We start from the raw sequence: 24,413 nt of genomic DNA, 5'->3' as shown, positions 1-24,413 counted from the left end.
TAAAAAAAGATTTATTTTTTTTTACTTATGCGTCGTATGCACACATGCATGTGAGTGTCCCCAGAAGCCAGAAGAGAGTGTCGGATCCTTAAGGAATTGAAGTTACAGACCATTCTGAGTTGCCTGATACGGACACTGGGAACCACAATCAGAAATCACTGCTGAGCCATCTCTCCAGCTCCATTATGCTTTTTGTTTCAACCTCAGATCCCTAGGAAGATTTAAGATGGGGGAGCATTTGTTTGATGGCCTTAAAAGCCAGCAGCAACTTCATATTTGTTCATAGAACATTGCAGGAAGGGATTTGAGTAGTGACTTGCACCTCCCTGTTTCAAGATATCACTGTACCTTGATATGGTGGCACACACAATCTTAGCACTCTGGAGACAGATGCAGGGGTATTGCTACAAGTTCAAGGCCACCCAGGGCTTTGTTGGAAATATAAGGCCAACAAGTAAGACCCTGTTTGGGGGTTTTTGTTTTAAAGATATCACTGTATTTGACACCAAAAGAAATAGAACGGCCTGGTCATTAAATCCTAGGACCATCTGAATAGGGTCCTGCAGCCACCTGGAGTCACCTCATTCATCATTTACCCCTTGGTAAATGAGGAGGCTTCCATTCCTCCAGCTCTGTCCCCCTACTCGTGAGCTGCCAGAAAGCCTCCTTTCCCAGCTTCTGCCCTCAACAATTCTGTCTTGCCACTTTAGCAGGGAGGGTCAGCGAATGGAAAGTTCTTTCCATCACCGCTGCATCCGAATCCACATCCCTAACAGGCCAGAGAAAGGGGGCAGAGAGCCTGCCTTCTAGTTCTGTAGCATTAGATACTCAAAATGACTCCACACCTTTCATCCACCTTAGGCCTAAATCTCTTTACACTTCTGAAACCCCCCAAAAGAAGGATGGATGGACCTGACCAGCTGAGAGGACTTAAGAGCCAGCAAGGTTAGGGAGCCTCTAGGAAATGGCCTATACCCTATAATATTTTCTTGGCCCAGACACTGAAATTATCTGAGATGAGATGCTGGTTGTCTAGGGTGACCCAGAAGAAGAAAGGGTTAGGACAGGTATAGTGGAACATGCTTTTAATCCCAGCATTTAGGAGGCAGTGGCAGGATCTCTGAGTTCCAGGCCAATCAGTGCTAAATAGTGAGACCCTGTCACACACACACACACACACACACACACACACACACAAAAAAAAAAAAAAAAAAACCAGGAGTGCCAGGTTCCCTGCCGTTCAGAGCAACCCTGTGGCACCCCAGGGTAGGGCGGCAGTAGTGACCTGTTTTTCACCGACCATCCATCCTGGATCCTCCAGGCTCAGCAATGGTCTTATGGCCAGCACTCTGCAGGAAAACCAGTCACTAGCTTAGCCCAGGACGCCAGAGTACCTACCCTCTGGCATCGCATCTCCAAAGCCTGACTGAGAGAAAGAGGGTGCTGGCTGGGGCTCCTTCACATGTCTTGGGCCTGGAAGCTGATAGCAGGACATAAGCAGCCTCGGTTCTCTTCTGAGAAAATGTCAGATATTGCAGTCAGCCCAGGCTCCTCAGACCCTCCCAGTTTCCCTGGAAGTGCAGGACCATGGCCTGGTGTTCTCTGCAGAATCTGGTGTTGACAATTTTCTAAAGAGTGGGATGGGAGTTCAGTTCCCCAGCACTCACAGTCAGCTTCTGATTACCAACAACCCTCCTTGCTGGGGGACAGAGGAGTACGAACTACCTCAGACACAGAAGCTCTCTCTCCTGCACTGCTGGCTACTTCTCTTCAATTGTAGAGGAAACAGTACTTCATACATAAGAATAGTCTCAAGGTAGGAAGACCCCGGTCAAGAGGAAGAGGACAAGGGTCACCTCACACAGGCCGCCCAGTTGTGAAAAAATGGTCACTCACACTGAGAACTCTGGCTACTGCAGAGCTGCCCAAGACCACACCAGGGCAGTGCAGGGCAAGGAAATGGTTTATTGCTCGTTTGCAAATCTAAAGTTTAAAGTGCACCAGGAGAGCGCTTACTGAAAAAAATAAGCCTAACTTAAGTAGCCAGGAACTCAGAATTTCTTGCATCAGTCACGCAAGGATAGACCGGCCATCGGTGGGCTAGAGAGCTCCAGAGCCACACGCTTGGGGGCGGAGTCCAAGCTTGTGAACAAGCAAGCTGAGCGTCGGGTGGTGTGGCTATCCCTGGCGGCCGACGCAGCCCAGAAAGCTGTGGTCTCCAAGGTGCCCCCCGACCCCGCCCACCCTACCCAAGACTCCGGGACGCGACGGGCCAGACAGCAAGAACTCCGCCCAGCGGGGGCGGGGACAAGAGACTCCCGTGGTGCTCCGCGGCCACTTCCGGGGCGGGCCAGGCTCAGGCGGCAGCTGTCATGTTGCGCGCTCTGAACCGCCTGGCCGCGCGGCCCGGGGGCCGGCCCCCAACCCTGCTGCTCCTGCCGGTGCGCGGCCGCAAGACCCGCCACGACCCGCCTGCCAAATCCAAGGTCGGACGCGTGAAAATGCCTCCGGCAGTGGACCCTGCGGAATTCTTCATAGTGACCGAGCGCTACCGACAGTACCGGGAGACCGTGCGCGCTCTCAGGTGTGTGTAAAGGGCAGGCGCCCTTCGGCGCCCTCTGGGAAGTGCTGGGGCTGGAGGATGGGTGCTGACTTGAAGCCCGACCTCACCCAGGCTAGAGTTCACGTTGGAGGTGCGAAGGAAATTGCACGAGGCCCGAGCCGGGGTTCTAGCTGAGCGTAAGGCGCAGGAGGCCATCACGGAGCACCGGGAGCTGATGGCCTGGAACCGGGAGGAGAACCGGCGGCTCCAGGAGCTACGGTGCGAGAGGCACGGGACTGGGTGATCTGGGCTAGGTTCATCCGCGGCCCCCGCTCACCCTTGGCTTCTTGCCCCTCGCAGAATAGCCAGGTTGCAGCTGGAAGCACAGGCCCAGGAGCTTCGGCAGGCTGAGGCCCAAGCCCAGAGGGCCCTGGAGGAGCAGGCTTGGGTGCAACTGAAAGAGCAAGAAGTGCTCAAACTGCAGGTGGGCAGAGGTCGTGGAGAATGTGGGTATTGGAGACTCCAGCAAGGGAGGCTCTGGGGGGAGCAGCAGCACAGGGCGTCAAGTGACCAGAATCTTCAGGCAATGGTCAATGAAAGGTTATAGGCTAGTATTGCCATGTGAAACTTGAAGTCAGGGAAACAATAAGTGAGAGTGGAACGTTCAAGAGGGAAATCTTCAGGCAATGGTCAATGAAAGGTTATAGGCTAGTATTGCCATGTGAAACTTGAAGTCAGGGAAACAATAAGTGAGAATGGAACGTTCAAGAGGGAGTGAGTAGCTTGAGAGGGCCCACCTCCTCTAATCAGGTTGTCACAATTTGTCCTTGGGTTGTGGCTGAGAGATTTGATGGGTGATTGTCCAAGGAAGAGGAATATGATGGGTGAGGTCACCTAGTACCGTTCGTTGTGCTGGACAATTGGTGGGGCACAAAGAGGCTCTGGGCTCTTGACACCCTTCTTAAGGTGAGCTAGAGACATCTGTGCAGGCAGCCAGCCCTGTTAGAGATCTCATGTAGCTAAGCTTTCTCTTCCTGTAGGAGGAGGCGAAGAACTTCATCACTCGGGAGAACCTGGAGGCACGGATAGAAGAAGCATTGGACTCTCCGAAGAGTTATAACTGGGCCATCACCAAAGACGGGCAGGTGGTCAGGAGCTGAGCACAGAGGCTTCTAGGGGCCCAAATAAGGACAGTGTTTGCCTGGGGACTGTGTATTGGAGTAGGAATTGGTGCATCCCCGGAGGATGGCTCAGCCTTTTCCAGAGCAGCCCCCAATCATTCTAGGCTCAGCACTCAGCACCTGACTGGAAACTCCTAGACATAGTACCCTGTTCTGACACCACATACAAACTCAGGAAAGCATTAAACTGTGGGAAATTCCTATCACATAGAAGATCGGACTGGACCGTGTCCCAAAGAAGCCAAGCTGTCTCCTGAGTCTCTTGGAGTAGTGTGAGCCAAATGTTTCCTGCTTTTATAAATAAAGTATTGGAGTCCAGTCTTGCTCATTCACTGACTATAGTTATAGTGCAAATGAAAGAGGAAAATAGTTACAGCAGATGCTGACTTGCTTGTAACATCAAAGCCATTTGTTATATGGCCTTTTTTCTCTTTTATTATTACTATTAGTAGTAGTAGTACTATTTGTAAAATAAGTTTATTTGTCCCTAATTATTTGGGTCTTTAGGTTACTAGCCAAAAGCAGGTTTCTCCTAACTGAACTATGAGTTAGTTTATCTGCTTTGCTCAATCCTAGGCTTTGCTAGTTAGGGTTTGGTGTATCCAAGATCCAGAAAGCAAAAAGGGGTACCCTGTTTCTCTTGGTAGCTCTCCAGAAGTGATTTCTATAACCAGACCCTGTCGTGATGTGGCGCTATTGGACTACCTAGCAGGTTGTAGATTCCCAAGCTAGACCCGCTGCTTCCAGTCTTGCTGCTCTTACTGTGTGTGTGTAAGTGGTGGCCAAAGGGCAGCCCTGGGTGTCATTCTTCAGAACTCCCTCACCTTGGTCTGGTTTGAGCTTGTTTTTAGTTTATTTTGTTTTGTTCTGGTTTTTGAGACAGGGTCTTTCACTGGAACCTGGCACTCACTAATTAGACTGTCTAGCCAGCTAGCCTCAGAGACTCAGTCTCTGTGTATTTGCCTGGCACTGGAATTAGATGCACATGGCTTTTATGTGGGACCGGGGATCAGACCCAGATGTTCATGACGTCAGCGCATGCATGTTAGGGAGTGAGCTGTCTGCATTTTTGCTTTCATTGTCACCAGCTTAAATAGCGTTGACACGAACTCCAGACACCCCAAGGAAGAACCATCCTTGCTACTTTCCACACTGCTGAGGGTTTTGGAATCCCTAAGAAATGCAAACCTCAGGAATGATAGCAGCTTCTTACTCCAGTGAAGAAGCAGGCAATTAAGGTGCAGGTGTCATCCCGCACGCAGCCCACTGAGAGCCATAACACCCACTTTAGGGTAGTAGATACTGTCCCTGACCGTGCGGAACACAGTGAGACCCTGCATTCAAATATATAAGGTAGGCTTAGGGGATCATGTCAGGAGCATCCTAGTCCATTCCTGGGTCTCTCCAAATGCCAGAGTTGTCACAATGAACCCCAGGAACTCTGATGGATGAGTAGCCTCTCCCATTCCTGCCCAGGATGTATCTCCCCAGTCACTGGCATAGATACTTAACCAAGACACTGGACCCTGGCCCCTGCATGATGAGTGGGTGCTGGGGTGAATGCTGTGGCCGTGGCTGTCAGGGCTAGGTTAGGTCCTGCAAAACAAGATGAGCTTCAGACGCTGTTCACTTGGTAGAGTGATTGCCTAGGCTGCATAGGCCCTGGGTTCAGTCCCCAGCACTGCATAAACAAGGCATGGTGGTTCAGTGCCTGCTTTTTTGGAGGTAGAGGCAAGAGGATTAGTAGGATCTCAGGGTCCTCCTCAGCTACATTGGGAGTTTGAGACCAACCTGGTTCCTCATGAGACTCAAAGACAACTGCCCAAGTACTCACCAGGGAGACTGGATATGACCGTGCCCTGCTACTGCTACCACAGCCGAGTGAAGGCCAACTGCTGTAGCTGATTGAAAGGCTACAGGAGTACACTTGCCAGCTCAGTGGGTGTTGGGTATTTTAATCTGTTTTATCTAGGTGTGACTGCCTAAAGTCATTGCTCAGTTTCCCCAGCATATAGTATCCGACCTGCCCTGAGATCTAAGTTCCTCTGTGAATTTGAAAAGCACTTACAACTGACTCAGTGAGGAAGCTTAGTGAATGCCAGAGTCTAGCAAGAATTGAATTTGTAATTATTTTTTTCTTGCCACATAAGAAGTCAAATCAGTATTCCAACCCCAAACCAGGCAGTCTCCTGACGATACTGGCCATTTCCTCTGTGTGCATTAACAAATATGTCGAACACAGATGATTCGAATTCAGTCCTCAGCACTCATCCAGTCAGCTCATAACTCCAGGGGATGCTATGCCTCTGGCTTACATGGGCACATGCACTTACCCACATAAACAGAACTAAAAGTAATAAAAATACAGATTTTTAAGCCTTATGGGTTTTATTGTTGGTTTGAAATTTTAAGCAGGGTTTCACTGTGTAACTAGCCCTGCCCTGGCTGGCCTGAAACTCATATAGGCCAGGTTGGCTTTGTACTCAAAGATTTGCCTGCCTCTGTCTTCTAAGTGCTATTAAAAAGTAAACTTTTGTGTTGTTTTGGTTTTGCTTTTGTTTTGTTTGGTTTGGTTTGGTTTGGTTTTGGATTTTCGAGACAGGGTTTCTCTGTGTAGCCTTGGCTGTCCTGGAACTCACTCTGTAGACCAGGCTGACCTCGAACTCAGAAATCCGCCTGCCTCTGCCTCCCAAGTGCTGGGATTAAAGGCATGCACCACCACTGCCCGGCGTAAACTTTTAAAAATAATAATAATAAAAGAAGAAGCTGGAGACACGCTCCACAGTCATCTGAGTGCTTGCTGCTTTTTCAGGGGCCCGAGTTGGTTTCTAAGCACTCACATCAAGTGGCTCCTAACCGTCTGTACATCCAGTTCCAGGACAGCCTGTGCCCCCAGAGGCACCTGCATTCACATGCATATAACTGTATGTGGACATGCCAACATATAATTTTACAAAGCCTGGAAAGGTGATGTCAGAGGTGGCCAGGAATGATGACACACACCAGTAATCACAGCACTTCTGAAGCAGCCAGGTTGGGCTGGAGAGATGGCTCAGTGGTTAAGAGCACTGACTGCTCTCCCAGAGGTCCTGAGTTCAATTCCCAGCAACCACATGGTGGCTCACAACCATCTGTAATGGGATCTGATGCCCTCTTCTGGTGTGTCTGAAGGTACTACAGTGCACTCATATACATGAAATAAGTCTTTTAAAAAAAAAAAGATAAGGCAGACAAGTTGCTCTTCAAGTGAAAGGCCAGTCTAGTCCACATTGTATAAGACCAGCCAGGGCTATACAGAGCAAATTCTTGTCTCAAAAAGGAAAGGCAAAGGCTGAATGGACATTGTGGCACCTTAAACAATGAGGAGTTTAAAGCCAGCCTCACTTATTTAGTCAGTGTGAGGCCAGCCTGGGCTATATAAATCCCTATCTCAAAAGGGGGAAGGGGTACGGGGAGGAGACATAGTACACAGCTGTAAACCTAGGACTCAGGAGCATCTGGAGTTTAATGTCATATTCAGCTACATGGAAAACTTGAGCCAGTCTACATAAGGCCCTTCAGGGCCCAAGGCTTAGAATTAAAACCAGGGCCTCTGGAAGAGCAGCCAGTGTTCTTAACTACTGAGCCATCTTTCCAGCCCTGCAGTGTCTCACACAGTACCACACTCAGTTCTGCTGCATCTACCGACTTGCCTGTGATCTGACCACTGTTCACAGGCTGGTAGGAGGGCCAGCCTCCTGGGGGACTGAACATATTCACAAAACCTTTCTTGACAATCTTTTTTTTTTTTTAATTTTTTTTTTAATTTCTTTTTTTTTTTTTGAACATGAAATGCTTTTTTATAACATGTTTTACAAGGGGAGGGGGTAAGAGGGTCCAGGTGGTGGAAAAGTACAAAATCTTCTTGGCCTGTGCCTTGAAACATGTCATGGTCTATATGGTACACTGCCTTGAATTATGATCTACCTGCAGTTCTTCAGAAGATATGGTACACTGCTTGAGTTATGGTCTCCCTGCTATTCTTAAGAAGACATGGTACTCTGCTTTGAGTCTATCTGCAGTTGCTAAGCAGGATCTTGCAGTTGACAATCTTTATTGTTACAAAGTCAGATTTAAGTTATATTTGTTCTGAGACAAAATTACATGCAAGAACATCAGGTGTTTTCAGGAAACCAAGTTGATCATATGCAAAATTTATAGCTTAGATTTTTCCAGAATTTCAGAAATTATAAATCTTTAACTGTCAAAATATATTACATTTCAAATTTCATTTCAAAGCCTTATTGGGTTCCAGGATGTGATTTCATGGTAGAGTGCTTGCTTACCGTGTCCCCAGGCCCTGGGTTCAATCCCCAACACAGAAAACATCCCAAAGTCCAGATACCTCATGGTCTTCCTTATGTTTGTTTCTCAAATAATGAAATCAAAGTTGTAAACTTTTTCCTTTGCTTTTTTTGTTAGGGATTGTTTCCAATACTTTCAATTAATCTGCCAAATTGGGAATCTGCTATCCAAATGCTGAAGGTTCTTGTCCCCAATTGGTTTTTGATCAGTCAATAAAGATGCCAGGGTTGGGCAAAGAGAGATTAGGTGAGACCCTTAGATTTGGGATGTAGGAGCTGCAGGAGAGAAAGCCAACCAGCCATGTGAGAATCCCCGACTGGGCCTTGAGTAGCAAGAGAAGGTTTAGGAGTCTCAGGAGTACCGGAGAGGAGCGTCTGCTATCAGGGAAAGGAGTAAGAGTACTCAACCTTTGAGTTAGTCATGGCATGTCAAATATTAACTGGTGTGTGTGTGTGTGTGTGTGTGTGTGTGTGTGTGTGTGTCTGTGTGTGTCTCCCATTCATGAATCCAGATAGCTCCTGCACAGGTACACACATGCTACCCACCCGGTTTCAAAGCAGTGTAGCCCAAATGACCACTATACATTTTTTTTTTTTTTGAGGTAGGGTAGATTTAAGGCAGGGTTTCTCTACGTAGCCCTGGCTGTCCTGGAACTTACACTATAGACAAGGCTGGCCTTGAACTCACAGAGATTCCCCTACCTCTGCCTCCTGAGTACTGATACTAAAGGCATGTCCCACTACTGCTCAGCTTTTTCTTTGCTATTTTAAGGCCCTGCCACCACCATGGTGAAAGTGTCCTTGCCAGAGAGAGAGAGAGAGAGAGAGAGAGAGATCTGAAAAAAAAAAAAAGGAATCTAATGTGTAGTGACCACTTACTGTATCCTGAGCTTAGTTTTACATAATGTTCTCCTTTGTCACAACGATCTTAGGGACCAGTAGGTACCAGTTATTCCTGTTACACTTCTTTTGACAAAACTGATCTATGTATTATATGCTTGGGAGATTGAGGCTGGAAGATGCTGAATTCCAGGCCAGCATGGGTGACAGAGTGAGACCCTGTTTCTTTTGTTTTTGAGATCTTGTTTTTTAAAAAAGTTAGTTAGTGAATATACATCCATGGGGATTGAAGTAGCTGGGATTCAAACACAAATAGGTTGGGCCAGCAAGATTGCCCAATGGGTAAGGGTGCTTGTCACTCAGCCTAGTCTGGTGCCCAGCACCCACATGGTAGGAGAGAATTGGATTGCACACAGTAGGACAATCACTCTGTACACCTCTCACAACATTGTCTCTAGTTCTGACTCATTCACATGGATTTCTAGAAGCACACAGTAGGGCAGTCATGCACATACTCTGTAGCGGGAGGTATTAGAAAAGAAATGTTCAGCTATCCACTTAGCCGCCATGTTCCCGCATTAATGCCGGCACTGCTGGAAGCCTGGCCCCAGCCGGGTGTCCTCACTTCAGCAGGCTCTGCAGCGGGCTGGAGCTGCTGGAGCTCCAGAGCGCCCCTCGTGGCCACGCTAGCCCCTCTCCGCGCGATCGTCCACCCCGCAATCACTACTACACCCATCACCCGATAAAATCAAAACTCTTGATGCTTGTAGTTAACCAAATAGATTTATTTATCATCAAATACTCAAATCCCAGGATGCCCACACAATAATTTCAAAGCCAATTGATAATAGTAAGATGCCAACACAGATTAGACAATATATCCTAAAATATCCTAACCTTTTCATTTCATCTCTGTCTAAGGCTGGTTTAAAGCCACGCTGGTTTAAAGCATCAGCTTCCAATGTCAGCCCTACTCCCCTCTTGCGTTTCTCCCTGCATCTCTGTCTCTGCCATCCTTAGCTCCACCTCCCTTTTCCCTGTCCAATCATAGGCCTTCCGCTACAAATAGATTGGATAGGGAAATTTCTGCCACAACACTCTCCCATCTCTATTAGAGGCTTTTTCCCTAAATTATTCTAATAATTATTTTTTGTTTTTTCGAGACAGGGTTTCTCTGTGTAGCCCTGGCTGTACTGGTACACACTCTGTACACCAGGCTAGCCTCGAACTCAGAAATCCACCTGCCTCTGCCTCCCAAGTGCTGGGATTAAAGGCGTGCGCCACCACTGCCCGGCTTCTAATAATTATTTTAAGATCTAACACTGTACCTCAAGCTGACCTATAATTCACTATGTATCCCAGGCTGATCTGCAATTCATGTCAATCCTCCTGCCTCGGATTTCCAAGTGCTGGAAATAGGTGTCAAGGGCCCAGGAATCCTTTGGAGGAACTGACTCAGCCACAGCATCCCCTATGCAGATATATGAACTTCACCAGCTCAAGTGCTGGACTGTAGCAGTAACAGATTTTTCCTAAGTTGTGAATGTCACAAGCAGCAATAAAATATTCAGAGGAAAAAAGTCTAGGTGTCTCACATAAGGAAGTGACCAAAATAATGAAAAGAGATTTTCCCCCTCAAGACAGGGTCTCTCCATATGGCTGTCCTGGAATATGCTCCATAGATCAGGCAGGCCTCAAACTCACAGAGATCCCCCTGTGCTGAGATTAAAGGTGTTTGCCACCACTGCCCCAGCCCAGAAGAGCTCTATATAAACCGTTTTCGTCTGTCTAGAAGTAGCCCTTCCGTAGAGGCAGAGTGCTAAAATGGTCACCACAATCCCCATTCTTGGTACCCACACTTTTGTGTAATCTCCTGAAGCATGTAAGTAGGACCCATAAACTTTTTCTATACAGTAATACGCAGTACACGTGGTACAGCGTCAGTCCCGCGGGTGCAATGTCAGCCCCGCAGGAGCAGTCGGTGCAGTGTCAGCCACCCCCCCACACAGGTGCAGTGTCGACCCTCGTGGGTGCAGTCAGTGCAGTGACATCCACACGCCCCTCCCCCCGCACCCCTACTCCACCCCCGTGCAGTCAGTGTAGTGTCAACCCCGCGCAGGTGCAGCTGGTGCTGTGTCAGCCCCGCAGAAGCATTCCATCAGTAGCAAAGATGGAAGCTGTGGCAGGAATGATGTCATGAAGATTCCTCTCAGTTTCAGTTCAAAATGTAGTGATGCTGGTGGACCTCACCTAAGCAAATGAGCTATTTGTTTGTTTGGGGCTCTTTTTTTGTTTTTTGTTTTGTTTTGTTTTGTTTTTTGTTTTTGTTTTTCGAGACAGGTTAAGGCCTGCCTGCTCTACATAGAGAGTTCCAAGACAGCCAAGCCTACATAGTGAAATCCTGTCTCAGACAGACAGATAGGTAGGTAGGTAGGTAGGTAGGTAGACAAATGATAGATCAACAGACAGATGATGGATAAGCAGACAGATATACCGACAAATAGATGATAGACAGATAAACAGATGATAGATGTTAAATAAACAGACAAATGATAGATAGATAGATAGATAGATAGATAGATAGATAGATAGATGATAGATGGCATAGAATGTGAGCCTAGCCTTCCCCATGTTCAGAGACTTGACAGTACAGAATCAATCTCTCACTTTAGATCACCTAGCTTGGCTGCTGCTAGGAGCCTGAGTACAGAAACCTGCCTGGGCTCTGCCCCCAAACTGACATAATAAATGGATATTTCTAGAGGTTACGTTTGTGTCCACTTGTGCATAGCAGCAACACACTGAGCCTTCTGCACACACATGCTGTCTTTCCTCTGTCTGAGTACGCACCGGTCACCCTAAGGAGAATGACAGCCCGTACGGCCTCTCTTTCCACAGCATTTGCTAATTCATCACCTGTGTAACTTGGATCTGGGACCCTAAGAAAGGTGATGAGAGAATGAAGACAGAAAGTCTGGGGCCAGATGGTCTGTTCCCCCCCCCCCTCTCTGGTGGAACGGTAGCAACCACAACAGCAGTCCAGAACTTCAGCGTGTCCACTTTGCACAGCATAGGTGTCTTAGTTAGGGTTTTACCGCTGTGTACAGACACCACAACCAAAAGGACATTTAATTGGGGCTGGCTTACAGGTTCAGAGGTTCAGTCCATTGTCATCAAGGTGGTAGCATGGCAGCATCCAGGCAGGCACGGTGCAGGAGGAGCTGAGAGTTCTACATCTTCATCAGAAGGCTGTTAGCAAAATATTCACTTCCAGGCAGCTAGGATGAGGGTCTTACGCCCATGCCCACAGTGACACACCTACTCCAACAAGGCCACACCCCCTAATAGTGCCACTCCCTAGGCCATACATATACAAACCACCAAACCAGAAGCGGGCCTGGCTAATCTCTGTAGGCAGGAATCCCAGACTGTAAACATCCCCAGGGAGGCTGCCGTTTCTATTGACTAAAGCACACACTGGTCCATCCCTTGTAAACACTTTTACTAGCACACGGTACATTAGCACTCAGATCAGAGGAAGGCTTTGTCAAATTCACCTCACCCACAAGGTGCAGGGGGAAGCTTTGCCAAACCTTCCAGGTCTGAGGCCCACGTCAAACAGTGTCCACTCACCCAGGACTTCCTCAGGTCTCCTCAGGGGATCCAGACATAGACCTTGTCTAAGCATCCAGTTGCCTTTGGAGCTATGCTGACTTTTATTTCCTCTGATGGCTTTTAATTACTATAGCAAAACCTCCGACAATTTTTAATGTATAAAAAGAAAAGGTTTGATTTGGTGGCTTTTGGGGTAATATTTCATTAACCCCTGAATGGCTCTGAACTGTCATTTATATGAGACTGGTCTTGAACTCTTGATCCTCCTGCACATTTCCAGTATGCTGAGATTACAGGTATGTGCCTCCATGCCTAGAAGGAAAGGGTTATTTGGGCTCACAGTCTCAGAGACTTTAGTCTATGATCTGTTGCCCCTGCTGCTTACAGATCTGTGTCAGAGTACACATCAGGCAGGAGCACACGGAGGAATACACCCTTTCCTTTCAAGCCTGCAAAACCAAAAACAGAGATCTAGGAGAGACTGCCTCCTTCATACACATGCCGTTAGTGACCTAAAGACTGGGCCTCTCTTAGAGATCTCACCATCTCCCAGGACATCTTCCTAAGGGCCTACAATATAACACATGGGGTACACTCAGATCCTAACTAAAGCAGAAACTCCATGTAATATGTCTCCTATTTCATATTCTGCCTCCTCCAGTGACATATGAACCCCATGGGGACAATGAGTTTTCTCCGGATGCTGACACTGTACCCAAGGCTCCATGTAGTCTACCTTGCATATAAGCAGTGTCCTCTTATCCCTCAGTGTGTTAGTGTTCTCCCACTCAGCTGCAGGCCCATCCTGAGGACTAGGATCCTGTCTTCTGTGTACTAGTCTTCCCAAACAAAGATGAGTTGTGAGCACATGAAGGCATGCCAGCCTAGCAGGAGCACGTATTATTATGATATGCTAATTTATGTGCATGGATTACCTTAGATGAGATCACTGTGCCCACAGAATATGTGGGCTGTCTCTCTGGGGCCATTCTGGGGGTCAAGCTCTTGGCCTTCTCTGCCCAGAATACCCATAAGCTAATCTGGATGAGAAATGAGCTGATTTGTAGCAGAGGTCAACCTCACCACCAACTTAGCATTTGATAACTTGCATCAGTGACTCAGGAGCTGTGATTCAGGGTCAGATGAGCTCGAGAACATGCTTTGCCACATCAGCCCCAGCCCCTTGAGGAGAAGGTTAATCATAAGAACAAAGAGCCTAGGGGCTTTTCTATTCTCTCTAGGAGCAGAGACTGCATGTGGTGAGCTGGTCTCTGGGACACTGGCTGTTACTTCTTCCTGGATGTTGCAAGTCACTTCCTAAGAGAGACTGAGATGAAGTTTAGAACGTGGGCCCAGGACCCACCCCTGTGGAAGAGAAGGGTGAGCAGAACCAGCATGCAGATTTCAGCTGACCTAAAGCCCAAAGCTGAAATGCAGTCAGGGGTGCCCAGCATTTGTACCAAAATGGACCAATCATTATATGTGGATACCTGGGAAGGACCAGGTAGCTTTCTGCAGCTAAGACCACACGCCAGCAGCTGATGGCAAGTGTTTTCCTAAAAGGAGCCTAGGTACCTGGCATGGTGGTACACTCAGCACCTGGAAGGCAGATGGGTCACTGTGAGGTCAAGCCCAGCTTGGTCTACACAGATAGTTCCAGGACAACCAAGCGTCTATCTCAAAACAAAATAAAATGAAAGTCTGGACAATGCTTCTCCTTTCTTTTTTAAATTTTTTTAGATCTATTAATTTTATTTTATGTGTCTGAATGTTCTGCCTGCATGTGTGTAATGCACTATTCGTGTGCCGGGTGCCGGGTCAGAAGAAGGCACTGGCTCCACTGGAATTGTTATAAGTGTTTGTGAGCCACCCTATGGGTCCTGGGAATCAAACCTGGGTCTTCTGCAAGAGTAACTCTTAACCACTGAGCCAATTCTCCAGCCCAAGATGGTAAGATATTTAATATGAGGCCCAGTAGATGATCCCCAGGTCATTGAGGGCAAGCCCTTGAAGGGAGTAGTGAGGCCTTAGTCTCTCTCCTGGTGATCTGTTTCTCATTTCTCAACCATAAAATGAAGGGGTTGAGGCTTCCATGTCTTCCTGCCATGATATGTCTGTCTTTGCTGTTGTTGTTTTCTTTTCTTTTCTTTTGGTTTTGGTTTTGGTTCTTTTGTGCAGTCCTGGCTGTCCTGGAACTAGCTCTGTAGACCAGGCTGGACTGTAACTCATAGTTCTCCTGCCTCTGCCTCCCAAGTTCTGGGATTAAAGGTGTGCATCACCACCACCCTGGCTTGATTTGTATTTCATTTTAAACTATATTAAAAATGTAAAAACACGGGTTTGGAGAGATAGCTCCAAGATGAAGCCTGCACACTGCTCTTGCAGAGGACTGGATTTTGTTCCCTGCACCCACATAGGCTTGCTCGTGATCCTCTTTAATGACAGCTCCTGGAGAGCCAACATCCTCTTCTGGCCTCCAAGGAAACCTGGATACACAAGCATACACACAAATTAAAATTAAAATTAAAATTTTAGTGAAAAAAATGTTTCCAAATGTATTGCTACCATCATGCTGGGGACTGGACCCAAGGCCTCTCACACTAGGCAAGCAGTCTGCTACTGAACTGCATGTAGCATCCTTCTCATGTAGACCTATGCACACCTGCAACCCAAACCTGAAATGCAGCCAGAGGTGCCCAACCGTTTGTACCAAAATGGGCCAACCATTATGTGTGGCCACCTGGGAAGTGTATGACCTTGGGCCAAATGACTCTCTGTAGTTGAGGCTACCTGTTGGCCACACTCCAGCAGCTGATGGCCAGTGTTTTCTCAAACAGGAGTCTAGGCACCTAGCATGGTGGTGGACAGCTGTATGTATGTATGTATGTATGTATGTATGTATGTATGTATTTGAATACACTGTAGCTGTCTTCACACACACCAGAAGAGGGCATCAGATCCCATTTCAGATGGTTGTGAGCCACCATGTGGTTGCTGGGAACTGAACTCAGGACCTCTGGAAGAGCAGTCAATGCTCTTAACCCCTGAGCCATCTCTCCAGTTCCCATGGTGGATAACTTTAATCCCGACATTTGGGAGGCAGAAGCAGATGGATCACTGTGAGTTCAAGGCCAGCCTGGTCTACATAGCAAGTTCTAATACAGAGTTTTAAATACACGTGTAGTTTTCCTTTTGTTGAGTTTTTTTCTTTCTTTTTATTTTATTTTGATCTGTTTGGTTTCGATCTCCACTGATAGTTTGGCTTACTGGCTAGTTAGAAGAAGGGCTGAGCTGAATTCAGAGATTGAACAAGACGTGATCTTTTTTCCCCATCTAAGCTTCAGGTCCCTGTAAGGGCTCCCTCGCCCACCTGCCCTATCCTGCCTCATTCTGAGGTACTGGATATCTGTGAAAAATAGCTCCTGGCTAGGCTGCACCTCCACCCCCTCCCAAGTCTCTCTAGCCTCTGGTAGCTTAGGTCACCCCTTCCAGGATGCTTCTCTTTTGAGCTTCAGGTTATTAGCTGAGGCGGTGACCTTGACCCTAGCCCAGACCCTGCAAATGAAGGGCCTGCCTCTAAACAGTGTGGAGCAATTTGACCCAAGAGACCTGCTGTGATCAGTCATGCAGTCACCCTCTTTAGGCAGTGCTCCACCATGGCAGTGCTCAGACATAAAAACGTTGGGCTGGGCTGGAGAAACCATCACCTGCGGTGGGTCTCAGACTGAGCACCAACGCCATGGCCTGCCCCAGTCTCGCTTGCTGCCTGCTTGGCCTACTGGCTCTGACCTCCGCCTGCTACATCCAGAACTGTCCCCTGGGCGGCAAGAGGGCTGTACTAGACCTGGATATGCGCAAGGTGAGTCTCCCCGACCCCGTCCCGTCCCGTTCTGGCAGCGCTAAAGACCAGAGAAGCTCTCCCATCCGCAGAGAGCATCCCTGCACACTTGCCAGCCCTACCACGGCCTCGCTTTGGGAACCCCGGCCTTTGGGTTGGAAGTGTTAGGCTCCCTCTTGACGCCTTGAACGCAGAGACAATGCCGGAGCACCCACTGCCCCTCGCCCTGCCACAGTCCCGATACGAATTGTGCACAGCTCCCACCCGCATCCTTCCCCGCAGTGTCTCCCCTGCGGCCCGGGCGGCAAAGGGCGCTGCTTCGGACCGAGCATCTGCTGCGCGGACGAGCTGGGCTGCTTCGTGGGCACCGCCGAGGCGCTGCGCTGCCAGGAGGAGAACTACCTGCCCTCGCCCTGCCAGTCGGGCCAGAAGCCTTGTGGGAGCGGGGGCCGCTGCGCCGCCGCGGGCATCTGCTGCAGCCCGGGTGAGCAAGAGGGGACCCAGCAGGACAGCCCCGCAGGGAGCCGTCGGGTTTGCTGCTCAGGCCACTGACCCATTTCTCTTGCAGATGGCTGCCGCACGGACCCCGCCTGCGACCCTGAGTCTGCCTTCTCCGAGCGCTGAGCCCACTTTGTGGTGATACCGTTAGGGCGCTTCCTTCATTCCCCATGACCACTGCCAGGAAAAAAAAGAAAAATAAAGCAGATTTCCTCTACAACCTTGACTGGTGTCTAATTGTAGGAAACGGGAGGGGGGAAAAGCACCGGGAACTCCACGGATCTTGGCATTTCGGAGCAAGAACATCCCAGTAGGCTACTGGGGGTTCGGGGGGACAGAGGAGTGCTCTACGGGCTGCCATCTCCTGGTAGCCCCATTTCTCACTCCCCACTGGGCTGGGCCTGCGGCAGACAGACTTAAGAGCAGCATTTGGAAGTCCAACCAGCAATGGTGAACTTCTGTGGAAAAGGGCAAAGCCTAACAAGGGACTGAGTTATAGGCAGGAGAACTCATCCAGTCAGATCTGAAAGAGACCTTAGCCGCGACCTCAGAGGTTGAGGGGGCAATCCAGGGCTAGAAGGAAGGGTCTTGGCCGGGGGAGGAGAGTTGTAGAACCATAAGGTTTCCACAGAGCTCAATTCTCACATAGGCCCCAAGGAAGCCACAGCTGGAAAGATGAAGAACCAACTGGCCTGTCCTCTGCTGTCTCCAGGGCCAGGCCTGAACTCAGGGGCCCCGTGCCTGCCTCTGCAGAACAATGCGCTGTGGGGACACATGGGATCTAAGAGCCAGTGGGCACAAATGACCACAAAGCACAGAGCCCACAGACAGAGAAACCTACTGTCTATACTGCTCATCTACCGCTGGATTAAATACTCGCCCTTGCCACAAAGTTTGCCTCACTTGGCTGCCGGGTGTTCTCAGCAGAGAGGGCAGAAGATGCATACCCCTCCTCCACTCCTACACAGGGTCACGTGATTCGCTGTCAGACTAAAGTGTGATGGCTTGGGTGGAGCTCAGGGGCCGAAGCCTTGCCTCACAAGGTTAAGGTCCTGGGCTCCATCCATTATAGCAAATAAGCAAACAAGCACTTTCTGTGGCTCTCATACTGAAAAAATGTGCACAGATGCCCCCCCACACACACACACATGTGGGATTCACTGACAGGGTGAAAGCCAAAAAGATATAGGAAAGAGACTTCAAGATTGATTTGGGTTGGGCTGGAGAGATGGCTCAGCGATTAAGAGCACTAACGGCTTTTCCAGAGGTCCTGGGTTCAATTCCCAGCAACCACATGGTGGCTCACAACTACCTGTAATTCCCGGGATCTGATGCCCTCTTCTGGTGTGTCTGAAGACAGCTACAGTGTACTCATAAAAATAAATAAATAAATAATCTTTAAAAAATTAATTTGGGTTTTGAGACAGGGTTTCTCTGTGTAAGCCTGGCTGTCCTGGAGACCAGGCTGGCCTCGAATTCAGAAATCCGCCTGCCTCTGCCTCCCAAGTGCTGGGATTAAAGACACCACAGCCTGGCCTTTTTCTTTTTTCTTTTTTGGTGGTAATGGGGTTCTTCATTTTCTGGGGCTGGGTTTTTAAGTTTGTTTTTTTTTTGTCTTGCTACTTTTTTTTTTTAAAGATTTATTTATTTTATTTATGAGTACATTGTAGCTGACTTCAGACACACCAGAAGAGGGCATCGAATCTCATTATGGATGGTTGTGAGCCACCATGTGGTTGCTGGGATTTGAACTCAGGACCTCTGGAAGAGCAGTCAGTGCTCTTAACCGCTGAGCCATCTCTCCAGCCCCAATGTCTTGCTACTTTTATTCTGTTAAATTTCCATTTCTGTGTATGTGTCTCTGTGTGAGAGTAAGTGTACAAGACTGCAGTGCCCATGGTGACCAGAAGAGGGCATCAGATCCCCTGAAACTGGAGTTACAAGTGGTTGTGAGTCACCCTAAGTGGGTGTGGGGACAGAACTGGGGTCCTCTACAAGAGCAGCGTGATCTCTTACCTCCTGAGCCGTCTCCCCAGCCTGAAAACTGTCTGAATGACTTTTCACTATTGCTTTGTGTGTGCTTGGGGATTGTACACATGCCGCAGCATCTGTGTGGAGGTCAGAGGACTCCTGGCATTTGCTCACACAAGCCCTTTGCTTCAGGAGGCCGAAGAGAGGAGGCAAGCGTCTACTGTGGACTCTGGGAGTGTCCTTAAATGTCTCTGTAACTGAGGAATGGAGTCCCTGAAAGGGAAAAGAATGTCCAGTAGGCAGAAGTGGGGTGGGCAGATGTAATTCCTTTCCTTGAGGAAGAGGAAGAGGAGCCTGATTCTTCTAGAAACAGGTGGAGAAAAGGGATGATTACAATTCCCCACCTGGTGAGGAGCAGAATGAGGATCTGACCTTCATTCTGAAGCTGCCCGGACACGAGCCCTAGAGATTGAACCAAGTGTGGCCATGCCACCTGCCATGCCTACCTCCTTTCTGTCCCTTTTTGCTCTGTCCCTTCCTTGGCCCTGCTCTATTGGAGATCAGACTCTGAGAGGGCCACATAAGAAGGAGGCTGGGATGGGAGTCTGCCTGGCCCCTGTACCTCCTGGTTAAACCCAGGCAAGCAGAGAGGTGTAAAGGTGCTGAGGAGATAGGAAGAGACCTGGAGACTGGGTAGAAGATTGTGATTCTGTCCAGAACTGACCTCAGAGCCTGCAGAGCATCCCAGAGGAGGGGCAGCATCCTTAGGAGGAGAGAACGCCTGGGATGGACGGGACAGAGAGGAAAAAGAGTGGGAAGTTAACAGGAGAGTGAGGACCAGAGGAGACCAGAGAATAGAAGGATGGAAATCCTGAGACTGGAGGAAGGACAGGCAGATGATGAGGGGCAAGGGGCTGAGTCACTGGCTTGGTTGTTAAGGTCAGTTAAGAGGACTGGGATTCAGTTCCTAGTGCCCACATGGTAGACTGTGACCACCTGTAACTCTAGGTCCAGGGAATCCGATGCCCTCTCCTGACCTCTGCAGCACCAAGCACACACACGATGGCCAGACATACATAACAAGAAAAAAAAAACACCCATATACATAAACACATGAATAAATCTAACATCTTAGAAGAAAGAGTAGCTAATGAGAAGGAGAGGGAGGGAGGGAGGGAGGGAGGGCGAAGGCCAGGCGCTGGTGACATCTTTGCTCCAGAATTGGATGTGACAAAGAGGATGAGCATGCGTGCCTTGCTGCTGGACTTGTGCGTGTCTCTAGCTATGGTTGAGGTCAAGAGTCATAGAAACGCCCTTAGCAGCTGTTACCTTTTCCTCCTCCCCCACCCCTTCCTTCTCCATGGTGATGGGGACTAAATCCAGGAGAGGAAGCCTTCTCCTTCTGAGCCACAACGCCACCCTATCTTGTCTATTTCCCTGCCTGAGAGTGGGTGTGGCGGTTGGAACAGGTGCCTGTGGGGGACTTGTAGCTGGGCTCTCACTGGAGTCTGCTTCTCGTGGTTGAGTCCTGATGGTGGAGCACCTGGAGAGAAGGCAGGTGGCATTGTCTCCTTTGGGTCTGGGGTAACGTCTCTGTGCTATCCAAGCACGGTCTTGGCTGAGAGTAAGTCCCTCAAGCTGTTTTTTGCCTTAGTCTGGTTGAAATCAGGGCTGAGATGGCCACCCCTGGCTTGCCCCGCCCCCTTCTCTGTCACTCTTGCCGATCCTATCTCTCCCCATTTCCTGATCTGTTCCTCTTGTCCACCAATGTCCTGCCGCTCTCTTTTTATTTCGGTCTCAGACAGAGAATCGCTCTGAATCGCTCAGTTACTGACCCTTCAGGGCCACCCTGGGTCTCAGACCTTTTCCTCCTTCTGAGCGTGGGGTTGCCTTTGGAGCAACCTTTGGGGTACTATGTGGGTATCCAGGAGCACCAGAACGCTTCCTTTATACTATAAGGCGTATAGGTTCTGCCTCTTCTGGCAGTGGGGGAGTGGACTATGCGCGACTTTGGGTGTAGGGGTTAGCCAGGGCAGAGTAGAAAGTTCCCACTCCAACGCCTCTCCCTCCCCTCTTCTCCCCACCCCAGAAATAGAGACAGACACCAGGGTCCATTTTTTAAAAGTTTATTTTCCATGCTGTAGGGGCGAGGCGTGGGGGAGATGGTTCAGTAGATCCGGGGCTTGGCAGAATCCACGGACTCCCGTGTCCCAGCCAGCTGTACCAGCCTTAGCAGCAGCGCCCGGGCGGGCCCGTCCAGCTGCGTGGCGTTGCTCGGCTCCCGAGCGCGGGTGAGGCGGAGAAAACCCTCGCGGCACTCGGGCTCGGTCACGCAGCTCTCTGAAGGAAGGGCTCTGTGAGCGCAGGCGCCCAGGAGTGGGCGCAGTTCCAGGGGCGCCGTCCCCACAATCCCCCTCATCCTACCCCTGCTACTTTCCAACCCTCGACCCCCTTCATTCTCACCCTCCAACCTGGCGTCCCTACCCCCACCTCCCGTCCTGATTCCCCACTTAGCCCCACCTTTACCTCCCGTCCTGATTCCCCACTTAGCCCCACCTTTACCTCCCGTCCCACCCCATTCGATGCCCGCCCAGCCTTGTGCGCACCATCGCTGCAGCAGACGCCCGCGGCGGCGCAGCGGCCCCCGCTCCCACAAGGCTTCTGGCCCGACTGGCAGGGCGAGGGCAGGTAGTTCTCCTCCTGGCAGCGCAGCGCCTCGGCGGTGCCCACGAAGCAGCCCAGCTCGTCCGCGCAGCAGATGCTCGGTCCGAAGCAGCGCCCTTTGCCGCCCGGGCCGCAGGGGAGACACTGCGGGGGAAGGACGGGGGTCAGCTGGAGGGAGGCCAAGAGGGGCGGTGGGAACCTAGTGTCACCCTGCTGCTATCCCAGCTTCCCTTGCAGGTGCTCTGGCGCTGTCCAGGACGAAGCAACGGTAAAGGGCAAGAGTGGAAATCTAACCAGCTAGGTTATCAGGAGGACCAGTGTTCATGAGGTCTCAAAATTCTCTCCTGCTTTGGCAGAGTCTTGGGGGCAGCCACTTGGGGGACCTTCCTCAGCACACTGGTGGGCAGCAATCTCTCAGAGGCTTACCTCTCGGACATTCAGATGGTCCTCCTTCACCTTCCTAGATCCTCTTTCCCCTACCTCACTCCCCACAGAGCATCTAGACCGTTCACTCTCATTTTCTGGCTTTGCTCTTACCTCCGTCCCGTGCTGGTGGGCTTCACATGAGCCTTTACCTCCTGTCAACCTATTATGCCCCACGAGGTAGGTAGCAAAGACCAAATTAGGCTGATAGATGCCCATGCAAACCTGGTGCCTCGGAAGCATCCAAAGAAACTCTGCAAACCGAAGGCCGACTATGGGAGCTGCCTACCTGTCCACTAGAGTTTGTTCAACAACTCAAAGCTGAGCCATCTGTGGCCTGACCAGAATTGAGCCCGGTGACTGGATTCCCTTCAGCTCTGCCAGAAGGGCAGACTCACAGCTGAACATACAGCACAACAGATCTGAGCAAGAGGCCGAGGTTAGGTGTGGGGCATACTCCACTCCACAGGGCGATGGCCATCTTCTATGGACAGGAGGAAACTGGCACTCCTGGCTAGAAAGGGGCTGAGAGAAGCTGGGCTGGGAGGGAAATGCTTTGAATTCAGGCGAGAACAGTTTTGTATAATCTACCCAGTCCTGAGGAGCCAGTGTAGCACCCTCAGCCTCCGGGTGTGCAGAGGAGGCAGGACACCCAGTTAACCTGTTCCCATTCCAAGCCCAGTTATAAACAAGTATCTCTCATTTGCTGGCATATTCCTTGTCTGGGGACAATGTCCTTTATGTCCTTTCCGTGGCACCTTCTGGGTAGCCCATCTACTCTGCCAAAAGATACCGACTGCCTCCTTCCAGGAACCTCCTCTAAAGTCTGCTCAGACAATGTTTCCCTCTCTCCTCACCCCTGACCCGTTCCTACGTTCCTACGGCACTGCCAGCAGCCCTAAATGGACCACAGTGGTACCTGTCTCAGCTCCATGTCAGATGTGGCCCTCTTGCCGCCTCTTGGGCAGTTCTGGAAGTAGCAGGCAGAGGTGAAGGCCAGCAGGCTCAGGAAGCAAGCAGAGAGTGTGGTGTTGAGCATCCTGGCAAGCATGGGTGGGCGCTGTGTGCTGCTCTGCTCTGCTCTGCTGTCTTAGCGCACTCAGCCGTCTATTTATGTCAGCAGGTGTTCCCTAGGAGGCAACAACGTGGCTGCTAACCCCTCCCCAGTGGCTCCCCAGGAGCCCACAGCCGACAGGTCCCAAGCTGTCAGCAGTGATTCAGGCATCTGGGGACACACGTGGGCCTGTCTGTGCAGAGGGTGGTGGAGGAGGGGAGTCAGGCTGTCACTGGCCACCTTGTGACAGGAGCGATTGGTGCTGTGTGATCAGGGAGGTGTGTGACTTGAGGGTCACTTGGAAATCATAGCTGAGCATCCCAACTGCTCTCGACAGACTAGAGGGATCAACAGGCCCCATCCACCAAGGACTGGCATGTTTGGAGCAGGGTCGGGACCAGGAGGGGTGGGCGGGTTTGTTAAGTGTGCTGTAGGATGAGAGGAGGCACCCACACCAGGTGGGCTCCCAGAAGGAAATTCCCACTTGCCACAGTCATGGCATCAAGGCTGAACAGAGTCAAAGGTCTGCCCTGTGCCAGCTGTGGCTGGCTTCAGGGGGCACCCAGGATGTTTCCATCCCATGCATACCCCTGTAGAGCCATGTATGCAGGTGGGACTTGGGGATAGTGCCTGTTGTGTCCACTAAGGACATGAATGGAAAGGTATGGTGGCAATGACAACTCCAGGCTCAGAAAGGTGCAAAGATTTCTCGGGCTACTTGGGAAGCTAAAATAGGAAGGTCAAAAGTTCAAGGCCAGACCGGGTAACTTGGTGAGACCCTGTCTCGATATTAAAAGAAGAAGAAGAAGGCCAGTTGTGGCGCATCCCTTTAACCCCAGCCATTGGGAAGCAGAGGCAGGAGAATTTCTGTGAGTTCCAGGCCTTCTAGGGTAGAAGCTAGGGTAGGATATAGCTCAGAAATAGTCCTAGGTGAGACCTACAATACTGAAAAGAAAAAAGCCCCATGGCCTGAGGCTGGTCAAATCTCAGGTCTAAGTCAGGAACAGAAGTAGATGTTGTTCTGGGGAGGAAATGAGAGGGACCTCAGCCAAACAGATCCAGTCTGAGAAAGCAGGTGCACTTCCTGACTTTAGATTGTAAGTTATTTGTTTGTTTCTAAGACAGTCTAGTTTAGTCCACGCTGGCCTTGAACTTGCAACCTAGCAGAAAGCTGACTTTGAACTCTCGAGCTTTTGGTCTCTGCCTCTCCAGTGCTAGGATTACAGGGATGTATTACCAATGCTGCTTTAGGCTTTACAGACTCCTTTTCTTTAGTCACCAGAAAAACGTTCTGGTTTGGGGCTTAGACTAGTTAGCCCGTGTCTTCTAGACTATGCATGGCCCAGGACCCTCCCAGCTTCCATCGGCTCCTGCCACCTCTCCTGGGTACACCAGTATGCTTCAAGAGAGCTCCAGAGGACTGTCTGGCCTCTTCCCAGCAAGT

General features: G+C 50.0%; 3 protein-coding genes across 3 annotated transcripts; 2 read left to right on the top strand and 1 right to left on the bottom strand.

The window, feature by feature from the left end:
- The first annotated feature begins 2,326 nt into the window (after positions 1-2,326).
- Mrps26 (mitochondrial ribosomal protein S26) lies at positions 2,327-4,041 on the top strand. Its single transcript, XM_028756302.1, has 4 exons — positions 2,327-2,584; positions 2,675-2,821; positions 2,903-3,026; positions 3,583-4,041. Exons 1-4 carry the CDS (start codon positions 2,373-2,375, stop codon positions 3,700-3,702), a joined length of 603 nt encoding a protein of 200 aa, XP_028612135.1. The 5' UTR covers positions 2,327-2,372; the 3' UTR covers positions 3,703-4,041.
- Positions 4,042-16,225: 12,184 nt separating this feature from the next.
- Oxt (oxytocin/neurophysin I prepropeptide) lies at positions 16,226-17,059 on the top strand. Its single transcript, XM_028756538.1, has 3 exons — positions 16,226-16,380; positions 16,642-16,843; positions 16,928-17,059. Exons 1-3 carry the CDS (start codon positions 16,261-16,263, stop codon positions 16,981-16,983), a joined length of 378 nt encoding a protein of 125 aa, XP_028612371.1. The 5' UTR covers positions 16,226-16,260; the 3' UTR covers positions 16,984-17,059.
- A 3,881-nt stretch (positions 17,060-20,940) lies between these two features.
- On the bottom strand, positions 20,941-23,005 carry Avp (arginine vasopressin). Its single transcript, XM_028756498.1, has 3 exons — positions 22,835-23,005; positions 21,435-21,636; positions 20,941-21,168 (listed from the first exon to the last, which is right to left on the bottom strand). The coding sequence occupies exons 1-3, from the start codon at positions 22,964-22,966 to the stop codon at positions 20,996-20,998; spliced, it is 507 nt and encodes a 168-aa protein (XP_028612331.1). The 5' UTR covers positions 22,967-23,005; the 3' UTR covers positions 20,941-20,995.
- Positions 23,006-24,413: the final 1,408 nt, after the last annotated feature.

The sequence above is a fragment of the Grammomys surdaster genome, unplaced genomic scaffold (genome assembly GCF_004785775.1).
Source record: "Grammomys surdaster isolate TR1022 unplaced genomic scaffold, NIH_TR_1.0 129, whole genome shotgun sequence".
Lineage (NCBI taxonomy): Eukaryota > Metazoa > Chordata > Mammalia > Rodentia > Muridae > Grammomys > Grammomys surdaster.
This window is presented reverse-complemented; position numbering and strand designations above follow the sequence as displayed.

Bases quoted from the DNA above. Each gene is read 5' to 3' on its own strand.
- Mrps26 (XM_028756302.1), top strand. From the start codon at position 2,373: ATGTTGCGCGCTCTGAACCGCCTGGCCGCGCGGCCCGGGGGCCGGCCC. The intron at 2,822-2,902 runs GTGCGAGAGGCA...TGCCCCTCGCAG, and splicing joins CGGCGGCTCCAGGAGCTACG to AATAGCCAGGTTGCAGCTGG. The intron at 3,027-3,582 runs GTGGGCAGAGGT...CTCTTCCTGTAG, and splicing joins AAGAAGTGCTCAAACTGCAG to GAGGAGGCGAAGAACTTCAT.
- Oxt (XM_028756538.1), top strand. From the start codon at position 16,261: ATGGCCTGCCCCAGTCTCGCTTGCTGCCTGCTTGGCCTACTGGCTCTG. The intron at 16,381-16,641 runs GTGAGTCTCCCC...CCTTCCCCGCAG, and splicing joins TAGACCTGGATATGCGCAAG to TGTCTCCCCTGCGGCCCGGG. The intron at 16,844-16,927 runs GTGAGCAAGAGG...TTTCTCTTGCAG, and splicing joins GGGCATCTGCTGCAGCCCGG to ATGGCTGCCGCACGGACCCC.
- Avp (XM_028756498.1), bottom strand. From the start codon at position 22,966: ATGCTTGCCAGGATGCTCAACACCACACTCTCTGCTTGCTTCCTGAGC. The intron at 21,637-22,834 runs GTACCACTGTGG...CTTCCCCCGCAG, and splicing joins CTGACATGGAGCTGAGACAG to TGTCTCCCCTGCGGCCCGGG. The intron at 21,169-21,434 runs GTGCGCACAAGG...CCCTTCCTTCAG, and splicing joins GGGCGTCTGCTGCAGCGATG to AGAGCTGCGTGACCGAGCCC.